Here is a 24203-nt window from a genome sequence, read left to right as displayed (position 1 = left end):
GCCCCTAACCTGCCCCTTGCGGGCAATCTGATCACCCACCCACACCAATAGATCGCACGCAGATCCGACGTCAGATCACCTCCCAAGTGCATTGTTTACATCTGTTCTCTACCCTAAACACCCACTAATTACCCATCAATCACCCCCTGTCACTGCTACCCATCAGATTAGACCCCTATCTGCCCCTAGGGCACTCAATCACCCGCCCACACCCTCAGAATGCACTCAGACCCCAGCCCTGATCACCTCGCCAGTGCATTGCTTGCATCTATTCCCCCCTCTAATCACACCTTGAGACACCCATCAATCACCTTCTGTCACCCCCTAGCACACCTACCCATCAGACCAGGCCCTAATTTGCTCCTGATTACTCGGCCAAACCCTCAGATCCGCCTCAGACCCCCTTCTGATCACCTCCCCAGTGCATTGATTGCATCTATTTTCCCCTCTAACCACCCCCTGAGACACCCATCAATCACCTCCTGTCACCCCCCTAGCACTCCTATCCATCAGATCAGGCCCAATACAACCTGTCATCTAAAAGGCCACCCTGCTTATGACCGGCTCCACAAAATTCGCCCCCTCATAGACCACCTGTCATCAAAATTTGCAGATGCTTATACCCCTGAACAGTCATTTTGAGACCCGTAAAATGCCAGGGCGGTATAGGAACCCCACAAGTGACCCCATTTTAGAAAAAAGACACCCCAAGGTATTCTGTTAGGTGTATGACGAGTTCATAGAAGATTTTATTTTTTGTCAAAAGTTAGCGGAAATTGATTTTTATTGTTTTTTTTTTTTCACAAAGTGTCATTTTTCACTAACTTGTGACAAAAATAAAATCTTCTATGAACTCTCCATACACCTAACGGAATACCTTGGGGTGTCTTCTTTCTAAAATGGGGTCACTTGTGTGGTTCCTATACTGCCCTGGCATTTTAGGGGCCCTAAACCGTGAGGAGTAGTCTAGAAAACAATGCCTCAAAATGACCTGTGAATAGGACGTTGGGCCACTTAGCGCACCTAGGCTGCAAAAAAGTGTCACACGTGGTATCGCCGTACTCAGGAGAAGCAGTATAATGTGTTTTGGGGTGTATTTTTACACATACCCATGCTGGGTGGGAGAAATCTCTCTGTAAATGGACAATTGTGTGTAAAAAAAATCAAACAATTGTCATTTACAGAGATATTTCTACCACCCAGCATGGGTATGTGTAAAAATACACCACAAAACACATTATACTGTGTGGCACTTTTTTACACCCTAAGTGCGCTAAGGGGACCAAAGTCCAATGAGTACCTTTAGGATTTCACAGGTCATTTTGCGACATTTGGTTTCAAGACTACTCCTCACGGTTTAGGGCCCCTAAAATGCCAGGGCAGTATAGGAACCCCAAAAATGACCCCATTCTAGAAAGAAGACACCCAAAGGTATTCCGTTAGGAGTATGGTGAGTTCATAGAAGATTTTATTTTTTGTCACAAGTTAGTGGAAAATGACACTTTGTGAAAAAAAACAATCAATCAATTACCGCTAACTTGTGACAAAAAAATAAAATCTTCTATGAACTCACCATACTCCTAACGGAATACCTTGGGGTGTCTTCTTTCTAAAATGGGGTAATAAGTGGGGTTCCTATACTGCCCTGGCATTTTAGGGGCCCTAAACCGTGAGGAGTAGTCTTGAAACAAAAATGACCTGTGAAATCCTAAAGGTACTCATTGGACTTTGGGACCCTTAGCGCAGTTAGGGTGCAAAAAAGTGCCACACATGTGGTATCGCCGTACTCAGGAGAAGTAGTATAATGTGTTTTGGGGTGTATTTTTACACATACCCATGCTGAGTGGGAGAAATCTCTCTGTAAATGGACAATTGTGTGAAAAAAAAATCAAACGATTGTCATTTACAGAGATATTTCTCCCACCCAGCATGGGTATGTGTAAAAATACACATTTGGAATGCAGTATATTAATCACAGTTTCTTAGCAATTGCTGAAATCAAACTGCAGGGTGGTTCTCATTTACAACTAACTAGAGATCATAGGACATTTGTTTTATTGTAAAAACTTTCCTGACAGTAGAAAACTTATAAGAAGTTCAGTAGGTCATGATTTACTTTGTATAAGAACTAGGGATGGGACGAATCCACAATTTCTTTGAATCCGAATACGAATCCGAATCTAAAAAGGTTCTCGAATATCTCGAACCTTTCGAATCCCGAATCTATCGAATCCTGCGATCCGTGGAATAGTTGCCCACAGTATAGGTAGGCAGGCTAGGTGCTCACACTATAGGTAGCTAGGTAAAGGTGCCTTCAGTATAGCTAGCTAGGCATAGGTGCCTTCAGTATAGCTAGCTGGGTATAGGTGCCTTCAGTATAGCTAGCTAGGCATAGGTGCCTTCAGTATAGCTAGTTAGGTATAGGTGCCTTCAGTATAGCTAGTTAGGTATAGGTGCCTTCAGTATAGCTAGTTAGGTATAGGTGCCTTCAGTATAGCTAGTTAGGTATAGGTGCCTTCAGTATAGCTAGTTAAGCATAGGTGCCTTCAGTATAGCTAGTTAGGTATAGGTGCCGTCAGTATAGCTAGTTAGGTATAGATGCCTTTAATAAAGCTAGCAAAGCATATGGGGCCTTTAGTATAGCTAGCAAGGTATAGGGGCCTTCTTTAAAGTTAGTTAGGTATAGGGGCCCTCAGTATAGCTAGTTAGGTATAGGGGCATTTAGTGTAGCTAGTTAGGTATAGGGACCCTCAGTATAGCTAGTTAGGTATAGGGGCATTCAGTGTAGCTAGTTAGGTATAGGGACCCTCAGTATAGCTAGTTAGGTATAGGGGCATTCAGTGTAGCTAGTTAGGTATAGGGGCCCTCAGTGTAGCTAGTTAGGTATAGGTGCCTTGAGTATAGCTAGCCAGGGTACCCCTCCCTCTGTGCGCCTCCTCTGCTCACCCCCTACATAGAAAAAAAAAGCATCGGCTCACCTAACAAGGGGATCCAGCGCCGAATCCCGCTGCATCCCCGCGCAACCGCCGATCCCCCGCTCGTCCTCTTCCGACCCCCCCGCGCCTCCTCCGCTCGGCCCTTGCATAGATGTGAGCATTGGCTCACCTAACACCTGCCCTGGATTCCGTATCTGCCGCCAGCGCAGAGCCGCAGACCTCTTGCTTCCTCCTCTGTTCCCCCTAGTGATCCGCTTTTGCAAACGCGCAGGGCCAGATTTACAGCTCAGGAGCCTATAGGCACATAAGCTCTGGCGCCCTAAGCCCCGCCCCATAACAGGCCACATCCACTAATACCAAGCCCCTTTTCTGTATTTAATAAAACGACTCAAGGTAATATACAGATATTATCAAAGACAAGTAGTGAACACCAACAATGCACAGATATTAACAACTCATGGAAATTACCAAATTTAGGCTGATATTACAGTCAGTGGCGGTAAGTGGGTGGAAGAGCACAGCAGGTAGGTATAAAGAACGTGAGTTGTCAGTGGGGATAGAAGGTGGGAGAGCTCAGCAGGTAGGTGTAGAGAGCACAGAGAGGAGTCAGTGAGGGTAGGTAGGTCAGAGAGTGCAGCAGGTAGGTGTAGAGCACAAAGAGGAGTCAGTGAGGGTAGGTAAGAGGGAGAGTGCAGCAGGTAGGTGTAGAGAGCACAGAGAGGATTCAGTGGGGGTAGGTAGGTTTGAGAGTGCAGCAGGTAGGTGTAGAGAGCACAGAGAGGATTCAGTAGGGGTAGGTAGGTGGGAGAAATCAAATTACAACTTGTGATTAGACACAGGTGAGGGGGCAATTAGATTACACACAGATGTGGGCCAATTAGATTACACACAGGTGAGGGCCAATTAGATTACACACAGGTGAGGGGCAATTAGATTACACACAGGTGAGGGGCAATTAGATTACACACAGGTGAGGGGCAATTAGATTACACACAGGTAAGGGCCAATTAGATTACACAGGTGAGGGGCAATTAAATTACACACAGGTGAGGGGCAATTAGATTACACACAGGTGAGGGGCAATTAGATTACACACAGGTAAGGGCCAATTAGATAACACAGGTGAGGGGCAATTAGATAACACAGGTGAGGGGCAATTAGATTACACACAGGTGAGGGGCAATTAGATTACACACAGGTGAGGGGGCATTTAGGCTAAATTCTCTAAATAGTAAATACATACCGGGTTTATTTATCTGTTTTCATACTGTCCTGTAAGTTCCGGTCCATCCCAAGTGTGCGAGTAGGCAGGGCTCCCGGTGGAGGGGGCAGAAATGGAGAAAGTTCTAATGTGGGGGACTGTGTCAAGGCTGTGGGGGACTCTGGGGGCAGAAGAAGGAGTTTTATGGAGGAGGAGACCCTCCCTCCCTGCATACCAGCAGCAGCGGCGGAGGAGACCCGCATCTAGAAGAGCGACGGCGGCAGGCTGTCATGCTTACTATTAGTGGCGGTATCCTCCAGTTCTTCTTCTGCAGCAGCGAGCGGCTCCATGACATCACTCATCAGCGCCCCCTGCGTCCTCTCCATGGTTACACGCAGAGTCAGGCGCTGTATCCATGGAGAGGACGCAGGGGGCGCTGCTGGGTGACGTCATGGAGCCGCTCACTGCTGCAGAAGAACTGGAGGATACCACCACTAATAATAACCGTGACAGCCTGCCGCCGCCGATTTTCTAGATCCGGGTCTCCTCCAGTCAATGCTGCTGGTATGCAGGGAGGGAGGGAGAAAGCGAGATTCGGCAGATTCGTTAAGGGGGAAATGGCGTCGGGATTCGAATCCACGAATCTCGAATCTTTCTCAATATTCGAGGGATTCGTGGATTCGCCGGATTCGCCGTCCCACCCCTAATAAGAACTGAATGAACAGAGAATTCAGCAGCATATGGCACATGCCAGTTCAGTCTTCAATTCTAGATTTTAACCCTTAAAAATAAAATAAGCAGGGCTGGATTTGTGGGAAGGCCATGCAGGCCTGTGACTAGGGAGGAGCCAAGGAAAGGGCGGGTTGACAACCAGACAGTCAACTCACTAAACTGTGTCCCCAAAGCCGACCACACTGTTCCACACAATAATGCAGATCTGAGCCAATATAACATTGTTTGTCGGTACGGTAGACCCCCCCCCTCCCGCTCTGCTCTGCACACACAGCAGCATGTCTGTGTACAGCAGCGGCGGCTACAGGCAGGGCAAAGAGCGGGCAGCTTTGCTAATTTGACAGGAGAGGAGCAGTGGCTGTATCACTGCAGAGCTGCTTGCTGTCATTCACTAATTCTCTAAAGACAAGTGTTGAGCTGCTCTACCCCTGCTGCCTCTCCCGTGCTTGTGTCTGTGTCCCGGCCAGCTGAAGCACAGCAAGAGGAGCTCCGCTCAGCGTTCAGCCGACGACGTGAAAATGAGAAGAGACTAAACTCCCCCCATCTTTTCTACCTTCAACCCTGATCTGCTACCTGAAGGCTGAAGGAACTGAACAGCTGCTGGGTCCTGGCCTCGCATCCAGCTGTGAGAGGGCATTTATGATTCAGTGGAGGAGGGGACCCGGGCAGTGTAAGTTGATAAAGATGAACTCTCTCTATGTGCAGTGTGCTTATGCTGAACTCATATCAGGTTTAATATGGGACCTAAAAAACAGCAACACAAACATGATTTACATACCTGGGGCTTCTTCTTGCCCCCCATAGATAGTGTTCTTACCCCTCAGTTGCTTTGGACTCAGTCATATTGCTGTTACCCCTCTTAAAAAGTTGCAACTGGCCTGAGTTGCAGCTGTGGTGCATGTAATGTGCTGTGCGCGGTGCCTTCTCAATCATGCTCCTCAGCAGCTATGCACAGCAGCCACAGCTAGTAACATTCTGTGTATGTGCGGTTGTTATTCTTTCCAAACCACACGTGCAGAATGCTCTGGGCCACAATTGCCTTGCCTAGCTTCGCGGAAGCATGATCAAGTACATTACATGCACCATAGCTGCGACTGTGGCCAATTGCAGTTTTTAAGTGGGGCAACAGCAGATGGAGATGAGTCTAAAGGAACTGAGGTGCCAGAAACACTATAGGGGGAGGGGGCGGGGCTAAAGGAAGCCTCAGGTATGTGTAAATCGTGTTTTGTTTACTTTACATTTTGTGGAATTGTGTGGTGGTTTTACTTAATCTTAACCACTTTCGGACCAGCAGTCTCCAGGCACCTAAGGACCAGAGACCGCTGGTCCAATCCCGACGGATTCCCGACTAATCGCCGCATCTTACCGCCGCAACCGCCATCATCGCCGCTTGCCGGGACCCCCAGGATACAGACTTTTCCGTCTCTATGACGGAAGAGTCATGTGAGCGGGTCAGGAGCCGCTCTCATTGGCTCCTGACCCTGTTTTCCCATGTAAGCCAATGGGAGCTGCTTACATGAAAGACAGGGCCAGGAGCCAATGAAAACGGCTCCTACCCAGCTCACAGTGCTCTGCCATCATAGAGGCGGCAGAGCATGCGAATTTCGGCGGGTTGAACGTGACGGGAGCGACGGGAATGGCGGGGGCGTGTGGTCAATGGGACGTAAAAGATACGTCCAGTCAGGACCGCAGTGCCCCCTGCCCGCCGTAGATTTGTACTGCGTCGGGCCGGAATAGTTTAAAAACAAACAAAACTGTACTTTTACTTAGCCCCTTCCAGCCCCCCATAGTTCCTGAGAGGTCCCACTACATTCTCTGGGCCCCCTCCATTTTCCCACTGGGACTGCAGGCGCACCTACTGCACATGCACACTCCCGCCCATGTGTTCTACTCTAGTATGCCCCGCCTCTCCATCATGGTTATTTAACCCACACTGTGGCTTCCAGCACTGGTGCTTCTGTCCCCCTACAGAAGGGGTGGGAGGGGGGTCTTCTGGCTACTTATACTGCTAAAGGGGGGGGGGGAGAATGGCTACCTATCCTGGTGAAGGTGGTCTTCTGGGTACCCATACTGCTGCCCGAGACCCACTTGTTCCTTGTGGCTGTGCTCTCATCTGTGTACAAGCACAACCGTACTTGGCATGTGCAAGTATAGTCCGCACTTGCCCAGTCCAGTAACACGAAGCTGCTCGTGCACAGAGAAAAAAGCCATACACAAGTGGCTTTGTGCTACTGGAAATTTGCGGCTCATACTCGTGCATGCCCAGTACAATTGCGCTTGAACACAGATGCAAGTGCAGCCTCAAAGAAAAGTGTCCCGAGCAGCAGTGGTGAGGTCTGAACATGCTCAGAGGGTCCCAAAACTGGAACAGTGGGAACCAGGAGGATCTATTATGGTAAGTATCTAAGCTAATTTTTATTTTTGCTGCAGGTTCTTCAGTTGAAGGGCCCTGACACACCAAAAAGCATTTTTGCAGGTCGTTTTTGTTTTTTTAAAAATGCTTCCATTAAGTTTGCATTGAAAATGCGGTAAAATCGTGGTTAAATTGCAGCGATCAGGATTTTTTGAAAAATCGGGATCGCGGCTATTTTGCTGCAGTTTTAACCACTTGAGGACTGCAGTTTTAACCCCTGCCCCCCTCCCCCCCCAACAACCAGGCTGTTTTCTGTTATGCTGGGCTGTGCAAGCTTTTCAGCCTCCTGCACAGCCCAGCTATGGAGCCCAGCGATCGGACTCACCTCGGAGTTGTCCGAATGCTGCGGCAGTATTTTTTTTTTCCTGGCCTCTATGAGGCTCTCTCTCCCTCCCTCCCTCCTCCCCTCCGTTTTCTGAATTGGAACAGGACGGCGATCCGTCCTGTTCCGCCTCTCATAGGCATCAGCCTATGAGAGGACGGCGCTCCCTGGCCAATCAGAGGCCGGGGATCGCCGATCTCGTACAGCGCTGCCGTGGACTGCATCGCTGTACGGATGTAAACAAAGGGGATTACTTTCCCCTTTCATTTACAAACAGCCTCCTAGCCACGATCGACGGCTAGCAGGCTATTCCCGGAACTCCAGCCCCAGGACTTGACGCCAATTGGCGTTAGGCGGTCCTGGGGCTGCCGCCGCGGCCACGCCCATAGGCGTTAGGCAGTCCCCAGCAGGTTAATGTAAGTCAATGGAAGCATTTTTTGAAAAAACAAAAAAACAAAAACCTGCAAAACACTTTTTGGTGTGTCAGGACCCTAAGATTGTATGTTTGGAGAAAAGGTGTATGTAAGTTGGGGGGGGGTGTGAGCTGCTATTGGTCAGGGGGGCAGCTGGTGACAGTGGGCCTTGGACAAATCCGGCCCTGAAAATTAGTACATTGGACTACAGAAAAGCCATATTTCTTATTATTTCTATAGCTATCTCATGTTTATCACATCGATGCATTTTTATTATGTGCCCACTGTTCGAAGTAGGACCTTTTGTCATGCTTATTCTACCCAGCAGAACACCTTACCCAATTCAACCAAGGCAGTACCATTCCTAAATAAACTCCAGGTTAACTACACATCTGACAACTACAGACATGTACAGTAGTTCTGTCCTGTGACAAAACATACTGTATTCTACCACTAATTACTGATATGAGACATAATACAAGCTTTGGGTCATTTGGCAGAAAAGCATTTTACAACCATTGTTAAGTTTAGATTTTAGCTGTATCCATTCTCAGGAAATATCATTATCATAATCATATTTTTTAAATCTTGTTCCTTCTCTTTTTACTTTGTAGGTAGCTATAGTCGGCCTTGTCTCCATACATCTTATACTTGCTGTCCTGATGTTCTGTATCAGCATTTCCTCTTCTGTGTTTGGATGTAAAACGGTGTGCAGAGGATCCATCAATGAAGTTGTAAGTATTCTCTGTGGAAGCAAGGTGACTCTAGCGCTAAGATACATGAAAAGCTTTTGAACTCCGACTACTGGCACTGCTGTGGAGTACTCAGGGAACCCCTTGGCTTGCACTTGGGATGCCAGCCAGTTAATTTGGGCACTGGAAATCAGTTTCAATTTTACTTTTACATTCTAAAAATTAGCTCCCGCCTGACCCTACCTACTATAACACAAGCCTTATCTCCAGGCTTCTTCCAATTGCTTACTGTCACGGACGGTTGCGGGGCCGCAGGCGCGTCCTGTAACCGCCCGTGAAGAAAAAGCGATCGCACTCGATTCCCTGCATCGATTGCGCTTCAAATCGATACAATCTGGGTTGAGTGTGTAGGGGGAGCTGAAGTCCTTTTCTTAGCAGAGAGAGCACCATCCTAAAGGCTGGATGGCTCTTTTGATATGCTAATGAGCCTGGGCCCAGAGAGTCCCTGGCTTCAAGCTGTGCGGATGGCCCATCCATCAGGTATAAGGTGACACCTAGCTGATCTCATGTAGATGTTAATTAACCAAGGGGTGATCAGGATGCCTAGGTGCAGCCAGGCAGGCTACAAATCTCCGGGAGGTCTTGACACCTTGCTCACTGGTAAAGATCAAAGGGAAGTCAGCTGTTAGCAGCTAGAACACATCCTGAATAAACCTGAGTCTCATAGCATAATCCATAACTTCCCAGATCTGTCATATTTCTGGGGTTCCTGAGATGGCAGCTTCGCCAAACGTGGGGGAAGTGTAGCATGAGCCCCAGTGCTGGTTCTGAGGAAGTTTCAGAACATTCTGAGGTAAGGACTGCCAGTTAGGCAGTTTGAAAATGCCCTGATGATACCACAGGGGTCCCACCCCTCATGTCTGGTATCAGGGCGCTGGGTAAATCGAGACAGACCTGAAAATGTTAATAAATCTGCCCTGACCTGTACGGTTCTGTGAGATAGAGCCCATATATGGGTAGATATGATTTCTAGCCCCCAGGACAAGGGGAGGGCTCATCTCATCTTCTAAGGGGGTGTATGGCTCTCCGCCCTCACTCCCTCCTACTGAAGCAGGGGCATAAGAATGGCAGAGGACCCAAACTCAGGGTCCTCCACACTGAAACATCTTGACCTCATCAGATGCCAGCTTGAGGATATGCTGGCATCCACCTGGTCTGAACTCTGAACTCAAATTGAAACCCAGAACTCTGTTTTCCCACAAAAAGGACATCTTTCCAGGAACTAAGTATTTTTCTCCCTTCTTTTATTTTTTATACTGGCTATTACTGTCTTAATAATTGTGATTTTAATAATTGTCTGTATATATTAATTATTTATATTGCGTGAATAAACGACTTTCTCCAAGTCATTCACTGTCCGCTACCCTGCTTATCAGCACACGCAGAACTGATCCCGGGTCTCTGAAGATACGCTACTGTTTGTTTGTTGTTGGCTAGACAGAATACCGTGTGTTTAACCGTTTTATTCGCAGGACTAGTGAGTCAGTTAGTGGGCTCCACGGTCCCATGGTAACCGCGGTGGTGGCAGTTTACTCTGAACCAGTAGGTGACGTTGTAATTACCCGTGTCTCACAGGCTCCCTTCTGAGTTGTCTGCGGCTAATTCTTAACGGTTCCTGCGCATTGACTGCGACCAGAGTTCGCACGATCTGTGCGCTGGCACCGTTTAGAAGGCTAAGTGCGGTCAGCCACTAGGGCTCCTGTGACAGTGTTAGGCAGCGGTTGGGACCTGTGTTGTGCTGAAAGTATCTACGATAGCGCTAGCGCTATCAAGAAACGAACTAATTCGTTGGTGTAGCTGGAAGGCAATATATTTTTTTATGTATACAGAGAGACTGTGTAGCCAGTACCCCTCCCCAAAAGTTTTATTTTATTTGGCATGGAAATGTCCGGGAACTACAAGAAAATGTGCCTGGCGGACCTGCAAAATCTTTGCCAAGAGAGAGGCATTGATGTCGGCCGCAAGACACAACGGGACCTGGTAACGGAATTGTTTCAATGGGATACCCAGCAACTGCGGGAGCCGGGGGTGTCCGCTGAAGTGGATACCAGCCCATCTGACCCAAGTCAAGGGGAACCAGAGACTGAAGATTCTGCGCATACGGAGGTTGAGCATCCTGCGGGCCCTGCTGCAACAGTTACGCAGGAGAATGTCAGTGTGGACCCCAATCCCAGAGTTTCTGAAAGTACTCCCCTGGAACCGGCCAGTACTGGACTGTCCGTTTGTACTGATCCGCTAATGCAGCAGGCATTACAAAAGCTGATGGACACTGACCTGGACAAGTACCTGCAGTACATGCGTGAGGGGCGCCAATCTGCAGAAGCGCGGACAGAGCGCCAAATGCGGGAGGAACGGGAGCGCCAATCTGCAGAGGCGCGGGAGAGACGACAGCATGAGCTCAACATGGCAAAGGTTCAACAGGCCAGCCGGAGTTCACCGCCCAGCCTCCCTGCTGAAGGAGCTGCCCCACCCGTAAGTGCAAAATTTTAATTTGCTAATATTGAAAAAGACACAGACATTGACTTGTTTTTGCGGTCTTTTGAAAAAGCATGCCGTCAGTATCGTCTGTCCCAAGACCAGTGGGCCAGACATCTGACACCTTTGCTGCGCTACAAAGCGCTTGATGCCTTCGCAGAATTGCCTGCGGAGAAGGATAATGATTATGCTGCTATAAAAGACGCTATCATTACTAAGTACCAGCTGACGCCAGAAGCCTATCGGAAAAAGTTCAGGGCCTGGCAGAAAAAGCCTTCGGATTCGTACCGAGATGTGGCCAGCAGCTTGCTCACCACACTCCGCCAGTGGACACTAGGACTCACCAAAGGGTCTTATGATGTCCTGGAGGACTTGATAGTCCTGGAACAATTTCTGAACATTTGCCCTGCTGATGTACGCCAGTTTGTGCTAGAACGCAGGCCGGCTTCAGCAACTGTCGCTGCAGACCTTGCTGGGACTTTTGCAACTACCCGGGTGGCTGATACCCGCAGAACTGTCCCATCCAGCTGGAGAGGAGGTCAGCCCAATACCTCGGCAGACCCTCCTGCCCCTGTGAGCCGTCCGCCACAGAGGCCACCCAGCGCAGCTGCTGCACCCAGGCCTGCAGCGCCTGGAGAGGTCACCTGTCACTACTGCCGCCAGCCCGGACACATGAAATTCGACTGTCCGGAGCGGAGACAGACACCACCAGCACCTGGATCATCTGCATCACCTGCACCTCACCCACAGCAGAGGCAGCCCGCCAGCGAACCACAGCCTGGATCATCAGATTTTGTCCTGTTTGCCCGCGGAAAGGAAATCCGCGACCGGACCGACCAGCAGCAACTTGTTAGAGTGAACGGCAAAGTTGTCACCGGATTTCGAGACACCGGAGCTGACATCACGTTAGTTCACTCACACCTTGTGCCAAAGGAGAGCATCAGCTCCAGCCGATCCCTTGCCCTTACTGGAGTAGAGGGCACCCTTTTTCACATAGCCCACGCGACAGTGAAGCTGGATTGGGGATTAGGGATCCATGAAAGGGTTGTTGGGGTTATGAAGGATCTCCCAGTCCCTGTGTTGCTGGGGACTGATTTGGGCAAGCTTGTGTCCTACTATGAACCTGCCACGACCGCCTTGTCGCTCACGGAAGGAGACGGACTCTCCACCCACCACCAGGTACTTTATACACTTGGGGGAGCACCAGGGGGAGGCGGGTTGAATGTGCCCAGTTCAAGGGTACCAGGTTCAATAGTGCCTGCTTCTGTTGTGATGATGCTGTAACTGTACCTGAGTTTACTGCACAACCTGTCTGTAATGAAAAAATGTCTATACCTGTCAATGTCATTACTGCATGCAATGATGACTTGAGTAATGTCCGTCTGTGCCATTCTGACAGTATACCTGTGCTAGCAGTACCGCGCCGCTGCACTGCTCAGAACCCGAGCTCAGAACAGGTGGAGGGGATTCCGGCCTCCTCCCCCTCCTCTGACCGCAGGGATGAGACCTTTCAGCCGCTGGCCTCGTGTGACATGAGCCAATTGGCTGAAACTGACAGCGCCGTATTCTCAGCCGCACTACAAAGTGACCCAAGCCTGGAGGTGCTCAGGCAGCAAGCCGCTGAGCCCCTCGCAGACGGGGCCGCTTTCAAGGTGTACTGGGAAGGTGGGAGACTGTACAGTGAGTCTGTACAGCCCCCTACAGGTAGATCCCACGCGAATACCAAATGGCTTGTGGTCCCGAGTGTGTTCAGGGGACATGTGCTGAAATCCGCACATGGTAATCCTCTGACAGGGCACTCAGGGGTCCGCAGGACACTTGCCGGTATTCGGAAACAGTTTTATTGGCCCCGGATGAACAGGGATGTAGCAAACTACTGCAGAGCATGTGCCGTCTGTCAGGAGCTGGGAAGGTCCAGGGATCCCCGCGGGGTTCCCTTAGGTCCACCGCCACTTAGCAGGGGAACCCTGCGTGGGCTGGCTGTTGACCTAACCAACCCACTGCCCGTTGTCAGCAGTCCCGGCAGACACCACGTCCGACTGCAGTGGCGCAAACGCCCTGTCCAGAATGGTCCATGTCGGGTCAACCCTGAGGGTAGCAGACCGCGCCCGGTCCAGGGGAACCAAGCCACAGGCTCCAATAGGTTTTCCCGCCGCACCGGCAACCCGAGACCCGTCAGCCAGGTTGGCCGACACGCAGCGGGCAGCCGACCCCAGAACGCCAACGGGGAACTAGATCAGATCTCGCAGGTTAGCGGCAACGACACACATCTTGCTGATGAATGTCTATCTGCCTTCTCCCCAGGGAGGGCTGTCACGGACGGTTGCGGGGCCGCAGGCGCGTCCTGTAACCGCCCGTGAAGAAAAAGCGATCGCACTCGATTCCCTGCATCGATTGCGCTTCAGATAGATACAATCTGGGTTGAGTGTGTAGGGGGAGCTGAAGTCCTTTTCTTAGCAGAGAGAGCACCATCCTAAAGGCTGGATGGCTCTTTTGATATGCTAATGAGCCTGGGCCCAGAGAGTCCCTGGCTTCAAGCTGTGCGGATGGCCCATCCATCAGGTATAAGGTGACACCTAGCTGATCTCATGTAGATGTTAATTAACCAAGGGGTGATCAGGATGCCTAGGTGCAGCCAGGCAGGCTACAAATCTCCGGGAGGTCTTGACATCTTGCTCACTGGTAAAGATCAAAGGGAAGTCAGCTGTTAGCAGCTAGAACACATCCTGAATAAACCTGAGTCTCATAGCATAATCCATAACTTCCCAGATCTGTCATATTTCTGGGGTTCCTGAGATGGCAGCTTCGCCAAACGTGGGGGAAGTGTAGCATGAGCCCCGGTGCTGGTTCTGAGGAAGTTTCAGAACATTCTGAGGTAAGGACTGCCAGTTAGGCAGTTTGAAAATGCCCTGATGATACCACAGGGGTCCCACCCCTCATGTCTGGTATCAGGGCGCTGGGTAAATCGAGACAGACCTGAAAATGTTAATAAATCTGCCCTGACCTGTACGGTTCTGTGAGATAGAGCTCATATATGGGTAGATATGATTTCTAGCCCCCAGGACAAGGGGAGGGCTCATCTCATCTTCTAAGGGGGTGTATGGCTCCCCGCCCTCACTCCCTCCTACTGAAGCAGGGGCATAGGAATGGCAGAGGACCCAAACTCAGGGTCCTCCACACTGAAACATCTTGACCTCATCAGATGCCAGCTTGAGGATATGCTGGCATCCACCTGGTCTGAACTCTGAACTCAAATTGAAACCCAGAACTCTGTTTTCCCACAAAAAGGACATCTTTCCAGGAACTAAGTATTTTTCTCCCTTCTTTTATTTTTTATACTGGCTATTACTGTCTTAATAATTGTGATTTTAATAATTGTCTGTATATATTAATTATTTATATTGCGTGAATAAACGACTTTCTCCAAGTCATTCACTGTCCGCTACCCTGCTTATCAGCACACGCAGAACTGATCCCGGGTCTCTGAAGATACGCTACTGTTTGTTTGTTGTTGGCTAGACAGAATACCGTGTGTTTAACCGTTTTATTCGCAGGACTAGTCAGTCAGTTAGTGGGCTCCACGGTCCCATGGTAACCGCGGTGGTGGCAGTTTACTCTGAACCAGTAGGTGACGTTGTAATTACCCGTGTCTCACAGGCTCCCTTCTGAGTTGTCTGCGGCTAATTCTTAACGGTTCCTGCGCATTGACTGCGACCAGAGTTCGCACGATCTGTGCGCTGGCACCGTTTAGAAGGCTAAGTGCGGTCAGCCACTAGGGCTCCTGTGACACTTACATTCTACCATCTCCTTGCCATAACACTAATTGCCCGCCCTTACTAGTTGAAACCGCCCTCTTCGCCATCCTCCCCTTTCAATACGTATAACCTTTTAATTTTACCTCATCTCTTTTCCTGGAGAAATCTTGCAAAAAAAAAAAAAATTTGATTGGTCTAAACCTAAATTTCACCCTTCAAATTATTTTTAAAACATTATTATCCAAACTATCTTCAATGCTAAATTATCTAACATCCACTAATCTAAACCTGACATAACACGAAGTGAATGCCAAACTCTTATTTCTCTAACAGTGTCTACTAATGATACGATCTGTCACGCTGTTGCGTGATGAGATAGCGTAACGTGAGGAAACTGACACACAGATGAGTAATGTACAAATATACAGTGGCTTGCAAAAGTATTCAGCCCCCTTGAAGTTTTCCACATTTTCACACATCACTGCCACAAACATGAATCAATTTTATTGAAATACCACGTGAAAGACCAATACAAAGTGGTGCACACGTGAGAAGTGGAACCAAAATCATACATGATTCCAAACATTTAAAAAAAAGAAATAACTGCAAAGTGGGGTGTGCATAATTATTCAGCCCCGTGAGTCAATACTTTGTAGAACCACCTTTTGCTGCAATTACAGCTGCCAGTCTTTTAGGGTATGTCTCTACCAGCTTTGCACATCTAGAGACTGAAATCCTTGCCCATTCTTGTTTGCAAAACAGCTCCAGCTCAGTCAGATTAGATGGACAGCGTTTGTGAACATCAGTTTTTAGATCTTGCCACAGATTCTCGATTGGATTTCGATCTGGTCTTTGACTGGGCCATTCTTACACACGGATATGTTTTGTTTTAAACCATTCCATTGTTGCCCTGGCTTTATGTTTAGGGTCGTTGTCCTGCTGGAAGGTGAACCTCTGCCCCTGTCTCAAGTCTTTTGCCAACTCCAAGAGGTTTTCTTCCAAGATTGCCCTGTATTTGGCTCCATCCATCTTCCCATTAACTCTGACCAGCTTCCCTGTCCCTGCTGAAGAGAAGCACCCCCAAAGCATGATGCTGCGACCACCATATTTGACAGTGGGGATGGCGTGTTCAGAGTGATGTGCAGTGTTAGTTTTCCGCCACACATAGCGTTTTGCATTTTGGCCAAAAAGTTCCATTTTGGTCTCATCTGACCAGAACACCTTCTTCCACATGTTTGCTGTGTCCCCCACATGGCTTGTGGCAAACTGCAAATGGGACTTCTTACGCTTTTCTTTTAACAATAGCTTTCTTCTTGCCACTCTTCCATAAAGACCAACTTTGTGCAGTGCACGACTAATAGTTGTCCTATGGACAGATTCCCCACCTGAACTGTAGATCTCTGCAGCTCGTCCAGAGTCACCATGGGCCTCTTGACTGCATTTCTGATCAGCGCCCTCCTTGTTTGGCCTGTGAGTTTAGATGGACGGCTCGTCTTGGTAGGTTTACAGTTGTGCCATACTCCGTCCGTTTCTGAATGATGGCTTTAACAGTGCTCCGTAGGATGTTCAAGGCTTTGGAAATCTTTTTGTAGCCTAAGCCTGCTTTAAATTTCTTAATAACTTTATCCATTACCTGTCTGGTGTGTTCTTTGGACTTCATGGTGTTATTGCTCCCAATATTCTCTTAGACAACCTCTGAGGCCGTCACAGAGCAGCTGTATTTGTACTGACATTAGATTACACACAGATGCACTCTATTTAGTCATTAGCACTCATCAGGCAATGTCTATGGGCAACTGACTCCACTCAGACCAAAGGGGGCTGAAGAATTACGCACACCCCACTTTGAAGTTATTTGTTTGTAAAAAAAATGTTTGGAATTATGTATGATTTTCGTTCCACTTCTCACATGTACACCACTTTGTATTGGTCTTTCATGTGGAATTCCAATAAAATTGATTCATGTTTGTGGCAGTAATGTGACTAAATGTGGAAAACTTCAAGGGGGCCGAATAGTTTTGCAAGCCACTGTATATAAACAATAGGTAAGTAAGGTCCGGACCGGTCCGTGGTCAACACAGAATCAGAGATATCGATGTACAGAGTAATTAGGCTAAATCATAGTCAATAATCGAGCAGAGTCATATACATAAGTCAGATATAAGTCGTATTGTAAGGATTAGGCAATAACGTAGTCAGGGACAGGCCGAGTCGGTAACGAATATCAGATGATAGTGGTACAGAAGGATCAGACTAGAGCGAGGTCAAGAGGCAGGCAAAAGGTCAATACACAGATAAATATACAATAGATGTTACTTCAATAATATTACTGGAATATTACAAATAATTACAAAATATAACTACAAGAACAATACTGACTGACTAGAGTACATATATATTGTGCATCTATACAATATATCAATGTATCTCAGAATGGTTTTCTAGCTACACCTGAAACCAGCAAACTGATTAGTATCAAGGCAAGCACTGGCCTTATATACAGATCTTAATTCCCCAGAAACCACTCCCATAGTGATGTCACTTCAGTGACATCACTGCTGACCTCAGCTAGATCCTCCTCCTAAGCCTATAAGGCTTATCGGCAGTCGCACGCGCACGTTTGGTCGCACGCACGCCGGAACTCACCGCCGGAGGGACGCTGGGGATGCCGCCAGAGGTTGGCTGCGAAGTCCCGCCGCTCGCCCGGACCACGCCGGAGACGCTGCGGGACCTGCCGCTGGAAGGTAACAATGTTACACAATCTTATCAAATCTATGTAGTAGAAGAGTAATATACAGTGGGATGCGAAAGTTTGGGCAACTTTGGTAATCATCATGATTTTCCTGTATAAATCGTTGGTTGTTACGATAAAAAATGTCAATTAAATATATCATATAGGAGACACACACAGTGATATTTGAGAAGTGAAATGAAGTTTATTGGATTTACAGAAAGCGTGCAACAATTGTTTAAACAAAATTAGTCAGGTGCATAAATTTGGGCACCACAAAAAAATAAATGAAATCAATATTTAGTAGATCCTCCTTTTTCAGAAATTACAGCCTCTAAACTCTTCCTGTAGGTTCCAATGAGAGTCGGGATTCTGGTTGAAGGTATTTTGGACCATTCCTCTTTACAAAACATCTCTAGTTCATTCAGGTTTGAGGCTTCCGAGAATGGACAGCTCTCTTTAACTCACACTACAGACTTTCAATTGTATTCACGTCTGGGGACTGAGATGGCCATTCCAGAATGTTGTACTTCTTCCTCTGCATGAATGCCTCAGTGGATTTTGAGCAGTGTTTAGGGTCATTGTCTTGTTGAAAGATCCAGCCCTGGCGCAGCTTCAGCTTTGTCACTGATTCCTGGACATTGGTCTCCAGAATCTTCTGATTCTGAGTGGAATCCATACATGCCTCAACTTTGACAAGATTCCCAGTCCCTGCACTGGCCACACAGCCCCACAGCATGATGGAACCACCACCATATTTTACTGTAGGTAGCAGGTGTTTGTCTTGGAATGCTGTGTTATTTTTCCTCCATGCATAATGCCCCTTGTTATGCCCAAATAACAAAATTTTAGTTTCATCAGTCCAAAGCACCTTATTCCAAAATGAAGCTGGCTTGTCCAAATGTGCTTTAGCATACCTCAGTCCGCTCTGTTTGTGCTCTGGGCGGAGAAAAGGCACTCCTCTGCATCACTCTGGCAGACAGCATCTCCTTGTGTTAAGTGTGCTGAATGGTTGAACAATGCACAGTGACTCCATCTACAGCAAGATGATGTAGTAGGTCTTTGGTGCTGGTCTGTGGGCTGACTCTGGCTGTTCTCACCATTCGTTGCTTCTGTTTATCTGAGATTTTTCTTGCTCTGCCACTTCAAGCCTTAACTTGAGCCATTTCCTCAAGCCATTTCCTCAATATGTTTCTAACTGTGGAAACAGATAGGTGAAATCTCTGCAGCTTTCTGTATCCTTCCCCTAAACCACAATGGTGAACAATCTTTGTCTTCAGGTCATTTGAGAGTTGTTTTGAGACCCGCATGTTGCTACTCTTCAGAGAAAATTAAAAGAGGAGGGAAACTTACAATTGACCCCATTAAATACTTTCTCTCATAATTGGATTCACTTGTATATGTAGGTTAGGGGTCACTGAGCTTACCAAGCCAATTTGAGTTCCAGTAATTAGTTCTAAAGGTTTTGGAATCAATAAAATGACAACAGTGCCCAAATTTATGCACCTGTCTCATTTTATTTAAACAATTATTGCACACCTTCTGTGAATCCAATAAACTTAATTTCACTTCTCAAATATCAGTGCGTGTGTCTCCTAAATGATATATTTAACTGACATTTTTTATCATAACAACCAACGATTTATACAGGAAAATCATGACGATTAACAAGGTTGCCCAACCTTTTGCATCCCACTGTACCTTGAATAGGTACTTTATGTAGTCCCCCATATTAGTTATAAGTGGTAAGATTGTACAATCAAGATTGCATCATAAGAGGGCTTGGCTAACTTGTCTTGTTCTTCCTACCCCTCAATACTAACATTATTTACTGTAATGCTATGGGTACAATTCCAGAATTAACAGTACTAATGTGCTACAGGCTCTTGGAGGAGAAATTGAAATATAATGTTGGTTACATTGTGTAAAAGATTCAGCTGCAGTTTACAGGGATAAAATGGATAGCCTGCATCACTAAAAGCTTAAATAATAAGGAAAACATAAATTACTTTAGAAAAGATAACCAAGAAGTATAAAAATATAGCTAAACATAATACATCAAATAAAATCTATTTGTTTTTAGTACTGTCACATAAAGTAGTTCTTGGCCAGGTATGGTGACTGGGAGTGGCATGCTGAAGAAGTACCAATGATCAGCGCTTCTAAGGCATTGCTATGTAGAGTTAAGTCACCCTCCATACTAAATTCCCTGCTGATGGTAGATTGCTTAAAGCAAGAGCCATCTTCCTAAAGGCGTCATTAACGATACAATTCTTTTTACAATCGATTCTCTGATGTGATTGTAATATTGATTGAATCGATCAGTTTTTCAGATCAATTCCATTAATCTGATCAAGTTGGATAGCAGCTATCCTTCCATTAGTGGGCCTGAATGATCGTTTCTGATCGATCGTCCAAAAAATATTATCATTAATGTCCACCTTTCTAAAGAATCTTCCAGGCAAACTACACACCCCTATCCCTTGCTTCTTTGCCCCTTTATTAACTTGTCATTAGAAAATACTCTTGATTAAGATGTCATTTGAACAAGATTAGTGGTAGGACCAAAATAATTAACTTTGTTGGCATGTTGACTAAACAGTAAGGTTTGATTTGGCTGTTTACTACAATATGTTGGCTGTTTACTACAATGGGCCTGATGCTATTCAAGGTGATAAGTAGCTTGCAGATGCGAGCTACTTATCACCTTGCCATCGCACGAGGATTACCGGCAAATCCTATTGCCAGTTTCAGCATTACTCAGGCGAAAGCCTGAGCGATGCTCCCATGTTACCGGCGATGAGGAACGAGGTTTTACCCTGCGGTGCTGTCCATCAGCACCACGGCCTCACTCCCCACACATGTGCACACCCGACGAACTTCCCCGCTATCTTCTGCCTTTGCATCTGGGGGTCTCCTTAAATAAGGAGAACCCCAGAGCTCCCCGCTGGACGCCGCTCGTCTCTGCAACCCCCCACGTAGCTGCACAGATACTTTGTAACGATTGGTGTCAGCAAGAGCTGGATTCTGATTATTAGGTGATCTGCAGTATCACCTATAATGCAGATATATACCTGTTTATATGATGATCTGCAGAATCACCAATAATACAGGTATACCAACAGCTAATGCGATAGCAAAGTATAGTGCTTTGGTGCAACAGTAGTACTGACAGGTTTAGCTATGCCACACCAGAGGAGCTGATGGGCACTAACAGTACAAAACCCCTCACCAGAGACTTGGGCCCTCTGGTGAAAGTAGAGTGGTCAGACTAAACGTGTTGGCAACAGGCTGGCAGATACGGTACAAAGTCAGAAGGCAAAGGCAGGAAGGTTATAACAGGCAGAGTCGGCAACAAGATCAGATTGGCAGAAGTGCAGAATCACTGAGAGTAAGAATAGTCAGAGCTAGCAAGAGTCATACACAGATAATACAATATTCAGTTATAATTATGGCTATCAAACAATCCTATCACTGTGTGAAATCCCCGGTTTTCTCCCGGATCAAAGCACACCGGATCTAACTAAGGTCTGAGCGCTAACACGAAGTATTCGCAACAACAGACAAGTTGCGAGTGATTCAGGGAAGCTTAAGAAGCAGAGGAGACCCCTCCGGCACGCCCCCTCTCATCAACCAATGAGGAGCGGTGAGCGTCTCCTCTGACGTCAGCCGACCAGCCGGTCAGCTGGCGCGCCTCCTCCCCGCATAAAGATCTCGTCTATGCGTGCGCGCACGCGACATTGCATCCCTATGTGCTGCTGAAAAACCCGTCCTCGGCATGCTAGACGCCCGAGGAGCGGATAGCTCGCTAGGCAGAGAAATGGAGATGGCTGCGGTGGTATCGCTGTTCACTGCAGCTGTCTCTTCCGTGTTTGTTACATACTTGAAAGCAATTTCCCTCCCGCCGTTGAACACCCACCGTAAGTCCGTGTATGAGTCACTGTAATTACTCTGACTATAGTAGTGTCCCATCAAAGCATCTTTGTATCAGCCGCCGGGGCTCCCCATTGGTTCACAATCTGAGCCATTTTCATTGGTCCAGACTGTGAACCAATGGGGAGCCCCAGCGGCTGATTCAAAGATGCTTTGCAGGGGCTCTGCTATAGATAGAGTAATTACAGTGACTCACACACTGTATTTGCAGGACGGGACTTGCAGGCGGTGTGTTCAGCGGCAGGAGGGAAATAGCTTCACAGTATCTGTGCAGCTACGTGGAGGGTTGCAGAGACAAGCGGCGGCCGGCGGGGAACTCTGGGGGTCTCCTTATTAATGGAGACCCCCAGATGCGGTGGCGATGACATGCGCTAGCATGTTTAGACCTGTTTTTTGCAGATCTAAGCTACAGCTCATGTCTGCCCGGAAGCATCGCTTCCCGGAGGCATGCAAAGTGTAACAGGATAGGATGTAAGGAACTTGCCGGGCAATAATATCGGCCAAGCAAGTTTTTTTTAACACCCTGCATAGGGCTAAATGTAGTTGGATCAGGCGACTTTATTGTCGCCTGATTATCGGACTCACCAGCGTTTAACACTGGCAAGTCTGAGAATTTCATCATGCCCAGTATGTTACAATATACATTAACCCTCCTGGCGGTTAATTTTTTTTGCCAAAATGGCAAAAATCCTTTTTTTTAAAATTTTTTTTTTGTGTTTCATGTAAAGCTACCAGAGTGGTAGCTACATGAAACACCACTAGAGGGCGCATGTGTCCCTCTAGTGCGATCGTCGCCGGCATCAATAGCAAACAGGGGAACGCGTATATAACGCGCTCCCCTGTTTGGCTTCTCCTGTCGCCATGGCGACGATCGGAATGACGTCATGGACGTCAGTCGACGTCCTGACGTCAGACACCTCCGATCCAGCCCATAGCGCTGCCCGGAACTCATTGGTCCGGGCAGCGCAGGGCTCTGGCGGGGGGGGGGCCCTCTTGCGCCGCTGCGTACGGGCGATCGCCGCAGAGCGGCGGCGATCAAGCTGTACGCGCGGCTAGCAAAGTGCTAGCTGCGCGTACAGCATTTTAAATGGAGCAAATCGCTCCACCAGGGGCTGAGATATCTTCCTGCGCGGCATAGCCCGAGCTCAGCTCGGGCTTACCGCCAGGAAGGTTAATAAAAAAAATAGGAATTATGGTAACACATTAAATATTCAGTTCTTTATAAAGAAATGTGAAAATATCAATTTCTAATCTTGTTTTTATTTATTTTTGGAAAAAGAGTGATTTAATTGCATGTAAACAACAAAAATTAACCTTGATTTGCTCAGTAAACAAAAGATATTCACAAAAAGGTGTATTCTAATGGAGGAATAAGTTAGGACCCTATTCCTTAATATCTAGTTATACCCTCTTTGGCTAAAATTACTGCAGTGAGATGCTTGTTGTATCCATCTACTACCACTACCAGTCTGACATTGGTCTCAGGAAAGTTTGCCCCAGTCCTCATTGCAGAATTCTTTTATCTGTAAGATGTTTGAGGGGGTTCTGACATGTACAGTACATTTCTGACATGTACAGTCCATTTCAAGTCACCCTACCATTTCAAGTCACCACTCAGGACTCTCCATTTCTCACAGTTGGTATAGGTTTCTTTTCATTGAATGCCCTATTTGGTTTATGCCAAACATGTCCTCTGTTCTGGTGTCCAAATAATTTAATTTTTAGATTTATCTGTCCAAAGATCATTATTCTAGGAATCCTGGTATTTGTGTATGCCCTCCCTGGCAAACTCCAATCTGGTCTTGATGTGTCTCATTGCACACCTTCCATGCAAGTAAAAGTTGTGCAGTCTCTTTCTGATTGTAGATGAATGTGCTTTCGCATCAACAGTAGCAAAGGCCTGCTGTGGGTACTTGGATACTTTTTTTAGTATCTTGCGATCTTCTCTCGAGCTGAACTTGCTTGGACGTTTAGCCCTGGGTATGTTGGCAGTTGTTTTGAAAGTCCTTCTCTTGTATATTATTTTACAGACAGTGAAATGGTCAATTTCAAATTATTTTTAGATTTTTTTTTAGATCCCTTACCATACTTATAAGCTGCTAGGATCTTTTTTCTGAAGTCCTCAGACACATCTTCTGATCTCACCATGGTGTTCATTCTCACCTCAACAGTCAGGAGCACACAAGACTAAATGTCTGAGGTTTAAATCAGGGATGCTCATCCGGATTTCGGGTATCCGAACTACCCAGATAATGCGAACTTTTTCCGCTATCCGACCTCGGATTCGGATTCTGGATATCTGTGTAAATCTGAATAGCAGTATCCGGATTTCAGATATCTATCTGTAATCCGGAATCCGTTCGGATACTTAGGTCGGATATCTGAATCCGGATACTGTAACTATGGAGATGACGTCCATGACGTCATTGAGCCAATTAGAGGGCCCCCAGCCTAAGCCCTAGCAACCAATCACAGAAGGAAACCCTGGCCAGCATCCCCTGACCTCATTGAGCCAATCTGAGGGCTCCCAGCCTAAGCCC

At 47.2% G+C, this 24203-nt stretch overlaps 1 protein-coding gene across 1 annotated transcript in view; it reads left to right on the top strand.

Moving 5' to 3' along the window:
* Nucleotides 1-24203, top strand: part of LOC137522655 (membrane-spanning 4-domains subfamily A member 4A-like) — a 117508-nt gene that overhangs the window by 86050 nt on the left and 7255 nt on the right. Inside the window, exon 6 of the mRNA XM_068242727.1 lies at nucleotides 8632-8751. Within this exon, the coding sequence (XP_068098828.1) occupies nucleotides 8632-8751 (120 nt within the window). The remainder of the gene's footprint in view (nucleotides 1-8631; nucleotides 8752-24203) is intronic.

Source organism: Hyperolius riggenbachi, chromosome 6 (assembly GCF_040937935.1).
Source record: "Hyperolius riggenbachi isolate aHypRig1 chromosome 6, aHypRig1.pri, whole genome shotgun sequence".
In the NCBI taxonomy this organism is placed as follows: Eukaryota; Metazoa; Chordata; class Amphibia; order Anura; family Hyperoliidae; genus Hyperolius; species Hyperolius riggenbachi.
The sequence above is the reverse complement of the archived record's forward strand: the minus strand, read 5'-3'. Positions and strand labels throughout refer to the sequence as shown.